The sequence below is a fragment of the Micromys minutus genome, assembly GCF_963924665.1.
Source record: "Micromys minutus genome assembly, chromosome: 20".
Lineage (NCBI taxonomy): Eukaryota > Metazoa > Chordata > Mammalia > Rodentia > Muridae > Micromys > Micromys minutus.
Window position 1 is genome coordinate 36,842,385 of NC_137955.1, and position 17,788 is coordinate 36,860,172.

General features: G+C 33.6%; 1 protein-coding gene across 2 annotated transcripts in view; it reads left to right on the forward strand.

Moving 5' to 3' along the window:
* CDH12 (cadherin 12) overlaps positions 1-17,788 on the forward strand; it is a gene marked incomplete at both ends in the record, with an annotated part of 283,200 nt that overhangs the window by 197,460 nt on the left and 67,952 nt on the right. For both annotated transcript variants that reach the window (XM_080933791.1, XM_080933792.1), the window contains one exon: positions 8,230-8,397. In XM_080933791.1, coding sequence (XP_080789917.1) covers positions 8,230-8,397 — 168 coding nt within the window. The remainder of the gene's footprint in view (positions 1-8,229; positions 8,398-17,788) is intronic.

A 17,788-nucleotide genomic window follows, 5' to 3' on the forward strand; every position in this document is an offset into this window, starting at 1 on the left:
TTTCTTTTTAAGTCCCCTACCCTTAGTCAATCACTGGTTGACACTGGTAGGCATTAACAACTTCAGAGAAAGTCAACTGGTAGCTTCTGTAGGTCCAAGCAAGTGTGAAGTATTGCAAAAATATTTTATCACATTAAAAGACCTTTTAAAAGGGACAGTTGAGAGAGAAATGAAAAGCAAGCATGACTGTATTTCATTGTATGAATATGGGAGCATCACAATAAACACATTTTCAGAAAAAAAATTAAGCTATTATATACAATTTGATTGGTAGGATGTATGTGCAATGGGTGTGTGTGTGTGTGTGTGTGTGTGTGTGTGTGTGTGTGTGTGTATGTGTGTGCACGAGCACATGCATATGCACACACGTGCACACAGGCACATGTACATATAGGACAGTGAATGTGTGGAAGTCAGTGAAAAAAAATTGGGAATAAGTTTGTTATCTTCCAAAATATAGTTTGTGTGGATTAAACTAATCCCAATGGGCTTGACAGCAGGCAGTTTATCCTATAAGCCTTCTCACTGGTCAGCTTAAGACAACTTGTTAAGAATGGAGTGTGAGCTGTAGATCTAGAAATGTCTAATTGCCTTCAGACAGGCAGAGGGTGGGAAATTAAAAGGCCAATGTTTAGGTGACTTATGATGGAGAAAAAATGTCCACAAGTTATTTTATCAAGAAATATGGGAGATAATATGTGAGGATATGCAGTAATCATATTTAAAGAAAGTAGTTGAAATTAAAGAAAAAAAAACCCATAATGATAGATTTAAAATGCATGGTTAGAGAGGAAAATAATTCAGGAAGTGATTTACACTTTTCTCTAAACTGCTCAGTGTCAAGATTCATAGAACCATAGATAGAATATTCAGCCTGACTATGAAGCAAATGTGAAGAATTCATCTCTCCTCCTGGAATCCCTTTGTGCCATATTTTTTTATAGATTTATAGACCTGTCCCAACTTTACCTTAATGAAAACTGTGACCACCAATGGAAACATTGATTTTACCTGCTGCTTAGCTTCTTGTAACCCCTTAGGAACATCCCACAGAGACAGAAGGACAATCAAAAGGCACACTTGATGTGTGTAGTCCTAGTTGGAGTAAGAGAGTCCATATCTTGGAGGTGTGATAAGAAACCAACAGAGTGGGTGACTTACACAAACACATAATACATCTTCAGCAAAGACTGAGGTCTTACTAAGGAAAAAAATATTGTAGGTGAGAAAGATTGAAACAATATCTAATGAAAAAATACACAGATTTCAAGACAACATTAATTTTACACATTAAATAAGTTAAAACTATCTATCATCAAAATAAATGCACACAAATAAAACTATGTGCATATAAGAAACCCCCTACCTATGTAGTTTAGTATGAGTGATAGATTAATTCTAAATCACATAAAAAGAGCTGTTATTTTCAGTTGAAAATGCAGGTGCTGCATGGCTGCACAATCTTGTATTTATAACTTCACGGGAAGCTTTTTACTTAGAGGTAAAGGTGAACATCTTCTGGCATCGGTTGCATAGTAGATTTCATAAGAATTGATTTTCACTGGAGACAGGAGTCTTGATGAAACAATGCCTCAGACCACGAGACAGGATAGGAGTGGGTAAATTGGCACTTCATTAAGAGAAGGAAAACCAGCTCTTCATGAACAAAAACCATAAAGAACTTTTGTCAAAGGTATCACCTTGTGGTAGATAAAAATAATAATAAGTCAAGGAGAATTGCAATTTCTCAGAAGTAGTACCCATTTGTTGCAGCCATGTAGGTGCCTTTTATAATCCAGTTTGCTGTTATTAAATAAGATGCCTAAAGACCAATGTTACCTAAGATTTTCTGATTTGAGTGCAGAAACCATTTACAACAGTTATTATTAAAAGAGCCTCATCAAAACCTTTGATGCCTAAAAATTTAAAAAGAGACAAATACACTCATCATTTATTCAGTCAAGAGAAGGTGAACTATATATTAATATTGCTGTCTGATTTGTATGCCTAGTTCTGATTTCTCAGTGGACTATAACAAGCTTATATATAAATATCTGTGGACATTAAGGTAATTTGAGGCAGCCTATTCAATAAGCCAAGAAATAATAGTACCTATAAAATTCTCTTATTTCCAATTTATTTGCCATAAACTATAAGTAACTAACTCTAAATATATAATCATTTCTTTTCCCTAAACTATTTTAAAATTAAATTAGAGGGAATTTTTAAAATATCTTATATCTTCCAAATTTTATTTGTACATGACAGTAATATGGAATATTTACAAGTTACTCTAGATAAATTCTGTTTCTGTGACAAAATACGTTGTCCAAAAATACCACCTAAAGATATCATTTTTTTTGTCTTACAATTTGAGAATATGGTATATTACCTGAATAAGCCAAGGTAGGCACTTAAGGCTTTACATCAACATTCAAGAGCAAGTGAGAATAAATGCAACAATCTTTGCTTGCTTTCTCTCTGCTTATGCTCAGCAAGCTTTCTTGACTTGTAAAAATCATGTCCTGCCCTATGGGGTAGAGACACCCACAGTGAGTTGTGTCGGCCTACTCAAGACAAACCACCACAGACCTGTCCACATAATACCCTCATTAAAATAATTCCTATATTATAATCTCTTCCAAGGTGATTTTATATTGTGACAAGATGACACTTTAAAACAAGCTACTCCAGGTGAATAATTTCAAGATATGGAAGGAAAACCTATAGTCTAGAAAAATAATCAACACTAATATAGCATAATCTAGTACATGAAGTCAGATTCCATGTCTTCATATCTGTGATAACAGCTATGTCTCATTTCTCAAAACAATGAATAATTGATGTCTGTGTTTTAATTTTTGAATAAAATTATTTTAATATGTTTACATTTTCTGTCCAATTGCCTGATTTAGATAACTGCCAATTGATAAATAAATACCATGTGGTAATTTATTGATTTCAAAGAAACCAGATGTTCCTGGAGAAAGGCTTATGATATTCCATTTCAGTTCCACTTACTTAATTTAAAATCTTCCATTTCCAATTATATTAAAAATATTTGTAATAACAAATGGTGCTGGTCCAACTGGCACTCAGCATGCAAAAGAATGAAAATTGACCCTTTGTTATCTCCTTGTACAAAGCTCAAGTGTAAGTAGAATAAAGATCTCCACATTAAACCAGATACACTGACACTATTAGATGAGAAACTAGGGAAAACATTAGAACACATAGGCACAGGAGAAAATTTCCTGAACAAAACACCAATGGCTCAAGCTCTAAGGTCAAAGATTAACAAATGGGACTTAATGAGATTGCAAAGTTTCTGTAAGGCTAAGGACATTGTCAAGAAAACAAAACGGCAGCCAACAGAATGGGAAAAGATCTTTACCAACTCCACATCAGATAGAGGCCTAATATCCAAGGTATACAAAGACCTCAAAAAGCTAGACAACAGAGAATCAAATAACCCTATTAAAAATGGGGTACAGAGCTAAACAAAACGTTCTCAGTTAAGGAACATCAAATGGCTGAAAAACATCTGAGGAAGTGCTGGACATCCTTAGCCATCAGGGAACTGCAAATCAAAACAACCCTGAGATTCCACCTCACACCAGGCAGATTAGCCAAGATCCAAAACTCAGATGACAGCAGATGCTGGCGAGGTTGCGGAGAAAGAAGAACACTTCTCCACTGTTGGTGGGGTTGCAAACTAATACAACCACTCTGGAAATCAGTCTGGCGATACCTCAGAAAATTGGATATAGTACTACCTGAAGACACAGCTATTTCACTTCTGGGCATATATTCCAGAGACACTTTAATAAACAACAAAGATATATGCACCACAATGTTCATAGCAGCTCTATTTATAATAGCCAGAAGATGGAAAGAACCCAGATGTCCTTCAGAAGATGAATGGATACAAAAATTGTGGTACATTTACACAATGGAATACTACTCAGCCACCAGAAACAATGGCAACCAAATTCTTAAGAAAATGGCTGCATCTAGAGAAGATCATCCTGAGTGAGATAACCCAGTCACAAAAGAACAGACATAATATGCAGTCACTGATAGTGGGATGCTAGCCCCAGAGGCTCGCACTGCCCCAGAAACAACACACAGACTGTATGAAGTCCAAGAAAAAAGAAAAGAAAACAAAACAAAACAAAAAAAATAGTCATGCTCAATCCTCACCCACCAAGAACACATTTTCAATTTCCGGGTTGTACCCTTTATTACATGTACTGCCTGCTCATTGTAAAAGAAAAAAAAGAAAGAAAGAAAGAAAGAAAAATCTTTACACACCAAGAAAACTTTGACTATTTCCAGGTTGCATCTTGTTTTACATGTACTTTATGCTCATTGTTATTGCTGAGATCTTTATCACACTATCAAACCTTTAAAAAAAAAAGTACTGACAAAATGTATTGTAGGATTTTATGCAAAAAATGCTTAAAATCTGTACATTTATCTTTGTTTTGTAAAATAAAGTTGTTAAAAAATGCCATTTTAACTATGCCAAGTGCAACTTATCAACATAAAGGCCGTCATGCTACTTAATAACTACTACTACCCACTGTCTCAGGAGACTACTGGTCAGATATTTTAAAGCATGTACAACTACAATAATGTGTCCTGTATAATTTCTCTCTTCTGCTGATTTATTGAAAACATAAAGTAGTAAGAAAGTGACTATAGTATCTACTGTAGGATCTACTTTTTTTTTTTCTGCTGCTTATACTCTTCAATATGTTATTGTGCCTACCTCAGATGTCATGTTGAGATATCTAATAAAGATTACTAGTTTTGGAGAAATTCTCAAGAAAATTGGTCCCAAGTGTAGACCTATACATGTATCAGCAAAAGTCTCAAGTCTGGGTCCAAAATAAAAGATACTCTCATATTATATATGATATTTATTCTTTTTTGTGATAGGACAAAGGCTTTTATTTGAACATCAGAGTATTTGGAAAAATGCAGTTTTCCTTATAAATGTCACTCACTGGGAGTTTACTTTTTCATTTGGGTAAACTCAGTGAATGCACTACAGAATACTGGGGATCTTCAGACAGCTGACTTTTGGGGAGACAGGTGAAACTGGCAAACACATAAGATATTTATTCTTTTAATAGCTTTATTAAACCTGTTATTTGTAAGTTCCACAATGGTAGAAAACATACCCTGATGACTTTCCCATTCCACCCTCAGTTATCTTCTCCTGATTCCTTAAACACTCTTCCTTCCCTGCATATAATCCCATATTCATCTCACTGTTTTTTTTTTTCTTTGTTTGATGTGTGCTTCACTCAACACAGACATGCCTGTGACCATGGTTTAGAAACAATCTGTTGGAGTCTGGTGAGCAGGCTCAAGAATGGGCACAAAACTGAAGAATATGTCAATTACTGCAACTACCTCAGAATGTCAAAGTACCCTAAACATAGTGATTCATAGCTCTTTTTCAGATATTCTGGCTTTGTGTTTGTTCTCCTCTGTCTTTTGTGGCACCCCATGAAATTTAGAGGAGATCACATAATCTTTTTCTTTTATAGATAAGCACTCAAGAAATATTATTCTCATAGTATTAAGTAGCCTAGAAATCTATGCATTATCTGACATTCATTATAACAGCTTCTTTAGGATGCAAGTAGCATAAGATATATTGTTTACAAAGGTGAAAGCTGATGTTGAGAAGGCAGCCTTCATGCTTTCAATTGTGCTAATTTTTGTAAAACCCCAGGCTAACATTTCAGCAAAGTCCATACCCTATTAAATGAACCAGTGCTTTACAGATTATATGAGTACTTACAATGCTTTATTGCCTGAAGACTGTCTTAGTGCCATTCAATGATAAAGCTTGACAGAACTCAGTTATCTACGTTAATGCCTGTAGGGTAAACAGTAATTTCTTCTTTTCATGACAATTAAAATTTAACTGATACAAAGTAGTCATTCTCTTATTTATTCTTCTCGACGAGTGAAATAATGTGAAACAAGAAGAGAATATTGATTATGAACATGCAAGGGTATGAAAATCAATGGACATAAAAAGCTATTTTAAGAAACCAAAATTTGTCAAGGAAATACTCACCATAAAGCACAAGCCACCTATTGGGTTCTTTGTTTTTCAGCATGTGCAGTACATTATACAACAGTGGATACAGTGAAAAGTGTTATTTCCTTGAATTCTCTAACATCAGATTTCAAGAGAAAGTATATATATATATATATATATATATATATATATATATATATATATACTAACTCAGTAGATTTACATAGCCAGTTGTCTCTTCAGAGCTTCTCTCTGTGCCCTACCTATAAACTTGGATTCGAAAAGTTCTACCACACTCAATCAACAGTTTTTTAAACACCAGGAGCTCCATTTCCCCCAAAAGAGCACAAGCATATTTTCCACTGAGCCACCTGCACAGCACCTAATGATTGGTTTGTACACATTGATTCATAATGTACAGACTGATTGTGCCTACATATGACAATTGAAATCTTCTTCTGTTAGATATATTATAAACATCAATTTTGGTGCCATAAAATATGCATCTACATGAGTCCAAATTATAACATTATTAGTAGATGGAAGTAAGCGACTAATCATGTGCCCTGGAATGATAACATTCTCTTTTCCTTCTTTCTCTCATTTCTCCCATCTCTCCTGAATTTCTTATTTTCTTTTTTTTTCTCTGTGAAATATGCAGTTTTCCTTCTTGGAGATGAATAAGCTAGTGTTATAAATGATGTAGAAACAAAAGTTATAACTGCATTGAATAGAAATGGATGTTAACATAGCAATTTGACTAAAGAGAATTTTCACTCAATGATATTACCAAGCAAACACAAGTGTCTAACATAGAAAATCATTCAGAAAATGTGAGCATCGCCCTTCAGGCTGATATCACATACTGTAAGGTATGCGAAGCAACAAACTAAAGTGTAGAGCTTAAAAGTTTGAGTTTTAGCAAAACTGAAAAGAAAGAATCAGAAGCCCTAGCTGAAAAAAAGACAGATTGGATCAAAATGCTGTCAGAACCAACTCCATGAATAAAGCATTAGGAGCAAAAATGACGGATGTCTTCTCTATAACTATTTCCTGCCATGTGCCAGACAAAAATCTCAGATTGCAGTTCAATATGCATTAACTAAAATATAGCAATGGGTAAGTACGTAGATGGTAGCAAACACAGATGTATGGATGTATTCTGGGATACTGATTTAAAGGCTATATACTCTATTGATGGCTATTTTATTATTCATAACATTTTTTTAAGACATACCTTACCACTATCAAAGTCGAATGTGATTAATAAATATTCTTCAGTATCTACCTGTTCCACCTCTTGTCCACCTATTGGAATTCTGTTTAACATTTCTAATTCACCTTCCAAATGATTTCTGAAGTTTACATATTTTTCCAATGGAAAAAATAGAATCATCAATTAGTTCCTATACTTGGATACAAGAATAGAAATTACTGCCATACATTATATAAGAATTAAGACAGTAAGATCAATTCATTCATTCATCCATCTAACCATTCATTTCTTCCATTTCATAAAAAAATGTGATTAAACATATAATACTTATCTTATGGTTCTAAATATATTTATACTTAAGCATAAGACACTATCCATGACAGTGGATTACCTTAATCTAAGGAGTCTCAAGGACTCAGCAATAGTAATATGTAATGATAGGTAAGTGAGGGAGAGGGGAGGAAACTCAGGTAACATAATTAGGAAATGTCCCAAAAGACAAAACAGGTGATGCAAAGGACGTATTTTATGTAATTTTAAATTAATCAGATTGTTTATTGTGAAAGGGTAGAAATGAGATGACCACAGCAGTCTTTGTAATTATGCACTCAGGCCAGTCCAACTGCATGTGCCCATTTTAATCTAGAGGTTTAAACATTTCTTCAACTCAGCATAGGCTGGAATACATGAATGAGGTTTATCTTGTGATTTAGAAAAAGGTGTCCTGTTATTATCTTGTTTTAAGGTGTGACTGTGACAATTAAAAGATTAAGTCACATCCCAAATTTTGGATAGTTAGGTTATTTTAGTTATTGGAAGATGGTTTTATCAAATGTTTTATCATTAATTAACCTAGATATAAGCATTTTTTTTTTATATTTCAGCCTAATTGGGTCAGGAGAAGCAGTCTGTTTGTGATGTTGATTCTGTGTTATTACTTCCCCCCAAGGTATCATTAGAACAGCATTGCCAAACATGGACAGAGAAGTCAAGGAACAGTACCAGGTGCTCATTCAAGCAAAGGACATGGGAGGACAGCTCGGAGGACTAGCTGGAACTACAATTGTCAACATCACCCTCACTGATGTCAATGACAACCCACCTCGATTCCCAAAAAGTATGTCATTTACATGTTAAGCATATTTTCAAAAGCTTCTAGAAAGAGTATTATGTCATGTGACCTTTTAAAAAATATATCTTCATTATGGTTTTCCCTCCCTCTCATCCTCCTAGTTCCTCCCCATGATTAACACCCCCACCATTGAGATCCACCCTCTTACTGTTTATCATTAGAAAACACAATCTTCTTAGATATGAAAATATTTATTAAAAAAATAAAATATACCTTGTTATATGTTAATGCTGTAAAAATTAAATCATCTCCAAATACAATTAATATTTAGGAAGTAGGTTATAATGGATAAAAAATTGAATGCTTGTAAATTTAAATTTTCAAGGAAATTATGCTTAGTGCTATGCCAATATAATAAACAAAAATTGTGTTATCAGATGTATTCAAGTGAACAAAAATTCCATTCTAACACTAAATAAATCTACTGTCATAAAGGTTTGTTAACTAAAAAAATAAATAAATCAAAATGCAGAATATGTGGTAATAAGAATTATAAACATATTCTATACCACGTTCTATATACAATTGTCATACATAGTTTTGTAACTTATTTTATCAAATGCATGTGTTGAAGCATTTTTAGATATTTAATATCTCTGAAGATGTTGTTATGAACATTACCTCCATTCTGATATTTATTTTAGACTTACAATAGGTGAGAATTGCTTTACTTCCTGGGATAATGGAATGATTCTCACCTATTTCTTCTCTTTTACTGTATCCCTTGTTGAAAATGATGCTTTTCTCTCATGCTCCATCCAGTTTTTGCTGGTGTGTTGCATTAAAAACCAGTTGGTACTTTCTTATTTTGTGATGCAATTGTGAGGATTGTTTCTCTGTCCCACAGAACTAAAATATTAAGTTTAGGTAGTTTCATTCATGATTTTGCATGGAGCACAAAGAAATCATTCATTATTATGTAGTTATTTGCCTGATCAGCTGTAAATACAGTTAAATGCAGAATATATTCTCTTTTTTCTGTGTCTCTGTGTTTACCTAAGAAAAGTAAGTTATGATAGCAGTATTTCTCTAATTGGATGATATGTTCATTTTTATTTTTTCTGAACTTTAATGGCAATTTCAGAGCCTCTTTTAAAAATCAGAGAATATTTTCTTTGTGAACAGCTTTTAATTCATAATCAATAGAAATCTAGTAGTCAAATATTATGAATGGCAATTAGAAACCAGAACACTGTAATGCACACTAATTAGTGCAATTTAGCTTTCCATTACATGTACATATTTCAAACTGCTATATGATGTATGATAATGCTGTACAATTTTTCCATCTCAATTTTTAATTAAATAATTCATTAAAATCTTGATTTATACTTTGAAATATAAAGAAGAAATTATTACTCTATAGAATGCTATGATTAATGAGATGGAAATGCTTCAAAGCATTTTCCACCTTACTCTGTTACTGCACGGAGCAAATAATAAAGAAACACATGCACTGCTTTTGTTCTTTAGTATAACCTTATTTAATAGTATTTTTTTGAACAAAGAATCTTTTACTTATCCTACCTCTCCCCCACCCATTTTTAGAACTGCTTCATTCTTTATTTCCTACCTTTCTTCATTCCTTATTTCCTTCCATCCATCCTTCCATTCTTTATTTCTTGTACACATGTCTTGCCTTAATAACTTGAAAAAAATCTGTTTTTAAAATTTTGCACTTATGTAAAAACACCAATTAAGGCCATGGCTACTCTGTGAATCTTGTGCACAGAATTTGCTCCATGTTCCTCTTCACATCTGGCAAAGCAAGAGTTTTCCAGGCAGACAAGAAAAAACACTGTCTGTTGAAAGATGACATGCTAGGGGCTGATTCTAAGTTTGCACAAGTATTCAGACAGTCAGCCTGGGGCAACATGATGTGGGGATGTTGTAGTGTTATCAGTGCTCTTTGTGCTAAGCGAAGCAGGATGGCAGCCTGTGATCTGAACTGGAATAGAAATGTCACTCTTAGCTCACACCTGTGAAGGCAGAAGGTGAGTAAGGCAGTAGGTCTTACTGATATTATTCATGTTTGCTTAGTTCTTAACAAACAGGTGGCGCGTGTATGTGTGTGTGTGTGTGTGTGTGTGTGTGTGTATTACTGTGTGTGTGAGCTCTTCTGTCACATCAAGTTATAGTAGAACTAAGGACATCTTCTCCCACTGACACCAGAAAAGGCAGCCGAACCTAGGGAAGGGGATGCAACTGTAGGCAACAGAGTTCAAGATAGCTCCTGCTCCAAATGTTAGTGGACCACATGAAGACCAAGCTACACATCTGCTACAAATATTTACAGAACTCAGTCGAGACCATGCAAACTCTTTGGTTGGGGGATTCATCTCTGTGGCCCATCCTGCATTGACCCAGGTTCATTAACCCTGAATATCTTCTTTTTCCCTCAGTCTTTTCACTGTCTCTTCCAAATCCTCCCTGACCTGTACTTTTTGGCTCTGGGTCTCTGCATCTGTTTCTATATACTGCTGGATAAAGCCTCTAAAACCCAGTTATGATGCAAGTATGCAATTATAGCAGACTGTTATTAATAGTGTCAGAAGCTGGTTGTCTCCCATGGGGTGGGTTTCAAGTTCGGCCAGTCATTGTTTGGCCATGCACTCTCTCCATGCTCCTTTTTTTGTGACTACATGTGGGGGGGACAAATCTTGGGTAGAGTTTGGGGATGAGTTTTGACCCCATCCCCCAACTGGATGTCTCAGTTGGCTATAGGATGTGGTCACATCAGTCTTCATATCCCTAGCCACTAGGAGTCTCATATACATTTGACCCCCCCAGGTACATGCTCATTATCAGGACTCTGGCTCATCCCAGAGATGCCATCCTCACATCAATATTTATTCTTCTCTCTCCTTGCCATCTTCTAACCATTCCCCAGCTCTCTCCCCACACCTGATTCCTACCAATTCTCTCACTCATATTCCCTCCTGCAATCTACCACTAATATCTATTTTATACGTCTTCTGAGTGACATTCAAAGGTCTTCCCTTAGACTCTTCCTATTACTTACTGTCTTTTGGTCTGTGGATCATAGAATGCGTACTCTATACATTAGTTAAATACAATTCATATCTTCTGGGTCTAGGTTAACTTAATCATGATTATATTTTCTATTTCTATCCATTCAGCTGCACATTTCACAATGTTTGTAGTTGTAATGGTTGAGACTTATTTCATTGTAGAAATGTACCACATTTTCTATGTCTTTTTTTTTTTTTTTTTTTTTTGAGGGACATCTAGATTGTTTCCATGTTGTGGATATTATATGTAAGGCTGCTATAAATATAGTTGAGAAAGTAATTGTTGTGGTATAGAATGCTTGTGGAAGGATAGAATTAACATAGATAAAATGGTCATCTTAACAAAAGTAATCTAGTAATTCAATGCAATTCCCCTAAAAATTCCAACTCAATTTCCACCAAACCTTGAAAGAAAATCTCTAAACTTCATATGGAGAAACAAAAATACACAGTATATAAAACAATCATGCACATTAAAAGAATGTACTTTGTGCTCATTGTATCTAGTGAGATTTTAAGGCATACTATCAAACATTTAAAAAAAATCAAGAACTGACAAAAATGTATTCATATACTTTTATGCAAAAATAATTTTAAAATCTGTACATTTATCTTTGTTTTTTTAAAAATAAAGTTGTTCAAAAAATAAAATATTTCACAGGATATCACAGTGCCTGACCAAAAAATAAACAAAAAACATTCTACAGAGACAAGATGGTCAATGGAATAGAATTGAAGACTCAGAAATAAGCCTACAGACCTATAGATACTTCGTTTTTTATTTTTATTTTTTTGGTTTTTTTGGTTTTTTATTTATAGAAAGCAAAAATATATGATTACAGAAAGACAGCATTTTTAATAAATGGTTTGTCTAACTGGATGTCTGCATGTAATTAAGATCGACCCATATTTATCACCCTGCATGAAATTTAAGTCAAGTGGGGGGTCTCAACATTGAACCAGACATTTTAAATCTAATAGAAGAAAAAGTGGGGAACTGTCATGAACACATCTGCTTTCAGGCAGTTCCAACCTGAGTCATCTAGTTGTGTGCATGTGAGTGTTCCTATGTGTGTATTACTTATAGGAAATTATGTTATGTGTTCTAACCATATCCCAAACAAAGACTATAGACTAAACTAAAGCCTAGAGCCCAACACTATAGACCTCCTTTGAATAATTGGACATGAAAGTCTAAGTTACTCCCAAGATACTTTTATTTCCATCTTTAGTTTAATTGATTTGTTTATTTTACTTTTTCTCATACTTCAAATCATGACTGCAGTTTTCTCTACTCTTCCATTCCTGCTACTAGACCCCCACCAACCACACTGGCACATGCACATGCACTAGTGCACATGCATGCACACACACACACACACACACACACACACACACACACCTTCTCTCCCAGATACACTATTTTTTCTATTTTCCATCAAAAAATAGCAGGCCTTCTAGGATATTATGCAAACAAAATCAATGTAATCCTAATCACCTCTCTTTATATTAGGCCAAGATTAGGTAATGAAACAATAAGTATCAGGTCCCAGGATCGGGCCAAACAAGCAGAGGCACAATACTCCCACTGTTAGGAAGTCCTCTTTTAACCTTGCAGCTTGGTGATTAATGCTTTAGTCTCTGCATGCTCCTATGCATGCTGCTTTTCTGATTATGTGGCCTGTGTTCTCATGGTGTCCTCTGCCCCTCTGGCTCCTACTATTCTTCCTACTCCATTCTTCTCCAGGGTTCTCCTAGCTCTGCCTCCTTTTTAGCTGTGGATATCTGCATCTGCTCCCATTATTTGCTATATGATGGCTCTCTGGCAACATTTGAATTAGACAGTGACCTATGAGTACAGAATGTCATTAAGAATGTTTTCACTGACTTTTAATAAATGTGTTTCTAATGGTGTTTGGTTCTATTTTGGGTCTGTGGGTTTTCAAGTTTCTGGTTTCTGGCCATTCAGTCTGATTCAGTATTGGTCTACCGCTTGGGACTCAAGTTTGACTGCCATTTGTTTTCCACTCCCACAAGCTCTGAGCTACCATTATCCATTCATACGTTTCAGGTAGGACAGATTCTAAGGTGAAGTGTTTGTGATTAGTCTGATGCCCCTATCCCACTGCAAGAAACAGGACTCTTTCATAACAACGAGATTATCAGCATAGCCATTGGTTGACTCTCAGAGTTTGTGGTTGGACATCACACACTTAGAACATGGATTCAGCTGATTTAAGCTCCATCTAACATGAAAATTTCCTTCCTGAAGTCTAGCATCTATGGTACCAGGAAAACACTGACTCTTAAAAGAAGTTAGCAACTTGCATAAGATAGATCATTGAACCCCATAGACTTTTAAACTTCAAAGTAGCTTTTTCTTCTAATTTAACATAATGTTGAAATGAAAACACTAATTTCTTCTATCTTCCAGTTTAGAGTCATATTTGTTAAAACATCTATAATGACATCCCAATATACCCATGATTCTCATTACTTTAGAACTTGGAGAATAGAATATATCTATCAACTCGAGTACCTCAAGGACTTTTTTGTGTTGGTCTTTAATGTCTATTTAAATATATCCTAAAATTATAATATATCATATCTTAGAATCATAAAATATTTTCTCATTTTTTACATAAATAAGATACATTTCTCCTTTAATTCTGCATTTCTTTCTATTGTGGACATTATACTGTAACATCATTTGGAAGTTCAGATTTCAGAAGGAAAAAAAAAAAACATGATATAGTTGAAAACAAAGAGCAATTTATTTTGAGACTAATGATCTTTTAGTTGGTATATTTCCCACACCAATTAAGCTGCAAACATGACAAAACCATAATTGGAAAGATTCAATTCAGATATGTGCATATCTTGAAGAGTTCCTCACAGCTAATGATAATTGTCTTTGATGCAAGAAAATTATGTTAAAAAATAACTTGCATAGATGAACCTTAAATGACTTTTTTCATTGCCTAAATGAACACAAAATAATGCCTTTTTTACCAGTATGATGCTGCTGGTCACTGTATGCTTAAATGCATACATGATGTAATTAAGAATACATTTCTTTTTAATTTATCGTACAAATATGAGATACACTATAACTATTGTACGTACATACATCATGCATATGTCAACTGCTTGGTTATTAATTTTGTATTTTAAAATTTGATTAACTGTGCTCTAGGAAAATTAGCTACTTAGTTGAAAAGCTGAGAGCTGTGATGCTGACTTGGGATTACTAAACGTCATTTCCTATACAGCATTAAGTGCAACTACATTATTTTTCTCTCCTGACAATGGTACATTACTTTTTCAATTTTAGGGAAAAATAGCAAAATATTAATTGTTCTTTAAATTCTGTAAATCATTAGAGAATGCTTAAGAAAATTTCCAAGAGCCTTTAACATTTCATCAATATCATTATTGAATGGATATTTGACTTTAATCCTTCAATATAACTTCCAGGTTAATTAAGAAAATACCCCAGTCACAAAAGAACAGACATAATATGCAGTCACTGATAGTGGGATGCTAACCCCCAGAGGCTCGCACTGCCCCTAGAAACAACTCACAGACTGTAGGAAGTTGGAGAAATAAAGAAAACAAAACAAAACAAAAAAATCTTTACACAACAAGAAAACTTTGACTATTTTCATGTTACATTTTGTTTTGCATGTACTTTGTGCTCATTGTAAATATTGGGTTTTCGATGCATACAGTCAAACCTTTAAAAACATCAAGTACTGACTATTCATATAGATATATGTAAAAATTATTTTAAAATCTGAAAAAAAGTACTGACAAAAATGTATTGTATAAGTTTACGCAAAAAAAATGCTTGAAATCTGTACATTTATCTTTGTTTTGTAAAATAAAGATGTTAAAAAAAAAAAAGAAAATACCCAAGAGCAAGTTAGCAATGCTGACTCAGAAATAAAGTTACTATGCAATACAGCAATCCTCTTAGAGGAAAAGAAATGTGAAGAACATTCTTTTCAAAAAGTTCTCCATTACAGTTATGTTATTTGTATTTTCTACCGCCAAAAATATCTTTATATGAACTCTGTCAATAACCTGCAAAATTATAATGGTTTCCATTGTTTTAATATGAATCAAAACAGCTAGATAACAAAATAGGAGATTTATGAACCAAAACAAAACATTTTATATATATATATATATATATATATATATATATATATATATATATATATATATATATATATATATATATATATCATTTTAATTTGAAACTAGAGAAGTAGTTGAATGTCATTACATTTTATAAGGCACTGGATAGAATCGAACTCATGTGTATCTATATCTATCTCTCTATATACATTTATATATATATATATAATTTGTTCAGGTGTTTTTTAAATAAACTTTTTTATTTAGCCCAGCACAGTTTAAAACTCACAGTAGTTTTCTGTCTTCTGAGTTATGTACCCGATCAACTAATTATCACAGAAGGAAAGTCCCTTGCCCCCTCTCCACCATTTTTTCACATTCTTTTTAAACATCATTAGGCTTTCATCCACTTCTTTTTCACAAATTTGTTTTGGTTTTAAATATTAGTGGAGTCATTGTTTTTAATTTAAATTAAAGGATTAGGAACTTTTGGATGGAAAAAGAAAACAGGAGGGGTTACTTGTTCATTCACATAAAAGAAGTAATATATTTTCTTACAGAAGGGAACTAAATGTATATTGTTGCCCTGTCCTGAGCTATTCACCACCTGACCTTCATTGCCATTGGGGGTTGAAGGTGAGGTAACACAGACTCCAAGTGCAGGTGAAAAATTCTGCAGCAAGCTCATCTGAACACTGCTACAAGCTTCGTTAATACCCTCCTCCGGTGCCCCATTGGTCCCAAGAAAGCATATTTTCTAGACAGCAGGTACTGATTGGCTGGCATTGTCTGCACCTCCAATCCTTGGTCTCTCAGGCAGTCCTCAATGATATCATCCAGCAGGAGATGCTTATGTGGCTGCATGGGCCCAAAGCCTTTACACAGAGGTGATCCTGACATTCGTTCTACAGTATATACTATATTTTAGTATTGAGTAGTTAAAAAAAAAGATGTGCTTTGCTTGCTATTATTTAGGAAGTTTCATTTAAACATGATCACCTTTTGTCTCTCCATTTCAGGAAAATCATTAGTATCTATAATATATTTCTCAAATATATTATATTTCTCTTCATATTCTATAAACATGTTTAAGTACTTGTATTTATATAAACATATGTATATATGTACATCTTACTCTCAATGCTAAAAATATATTGATTAAAATATATATCACCTCACTTCTGAAACAAAATTACATTATAAATCAAATAAATAGATGCATCTATGAAGTATAGCTTAATGCTAAAAGTAAAATTACCATTGAAGTCATCATTGTTACCAATAATAATTAGCAATTATACCTCAATGAGATGACAAGAAAAGGTATTTGTATATAAATCAGAAATTGAGAGAAAATTTAAATCCTGGTGTATGACAGGATTTAAAGAATTGAATAAGAAAATATATTCCAAGGACATAGATGGGCATTTTAAAAATCTTTAGTGCATGCCAAGGATAGCATATATAAGGGTCAGCATATTGTATATTTAAACAAATAGGCCACAGAAAAAAAAAGTGTTTACAAAATGCCACAATGATGACATAGAGATATTCATTTATGTATTGATGGGTGTGTTTTGAAGGGAAGGTGAACACATATGCTAATATGTTAAAACAATGACTTTTATAATATGATACATTTTGAAGGAGAAGACAATGTTAGAGAGTCCCTGTGCAATAATCTTTCTTAGATGAGAAAAAGCAGAGACAAAATTAATGCAAATATCATAGTGAAAGACATTGGAATCTTTTGGACCCAACATATATGTAACAAGAAAACTACAGAAGAAACTATCATAGTAAAAAAATGGCATCTTTTGTTCTACTAATGAAATGTGTTCTGGAAGAAATGAACAAGAGATATTGAAAACATTAAGCTTTTAAAGGACATAATAGAGTCTAAGAAATATTTCCAAGTAGCACATAGAAACTGTAACTCAGGTCCAAGAAACAGATAAAATTAATCAAATTAATGATAATATGCTTCATCTAATTGTTGTTGAGGGTTTTCTGAAGAGGAATAGTGAAGAGATAAAAAGAGTAGTAATAAACAAAAATGTCTGAAGTTTTTTTTTTGAACAACTTTATTTTAAAAAACAAAGATAAATGTACAAATTTTAATGATTTTGCATAAAAGTATACAAATGCATTTTTGTCAATGTTTGGCTTTTTTTTCAAAGGTTTGATAGTGTTCATTAAGG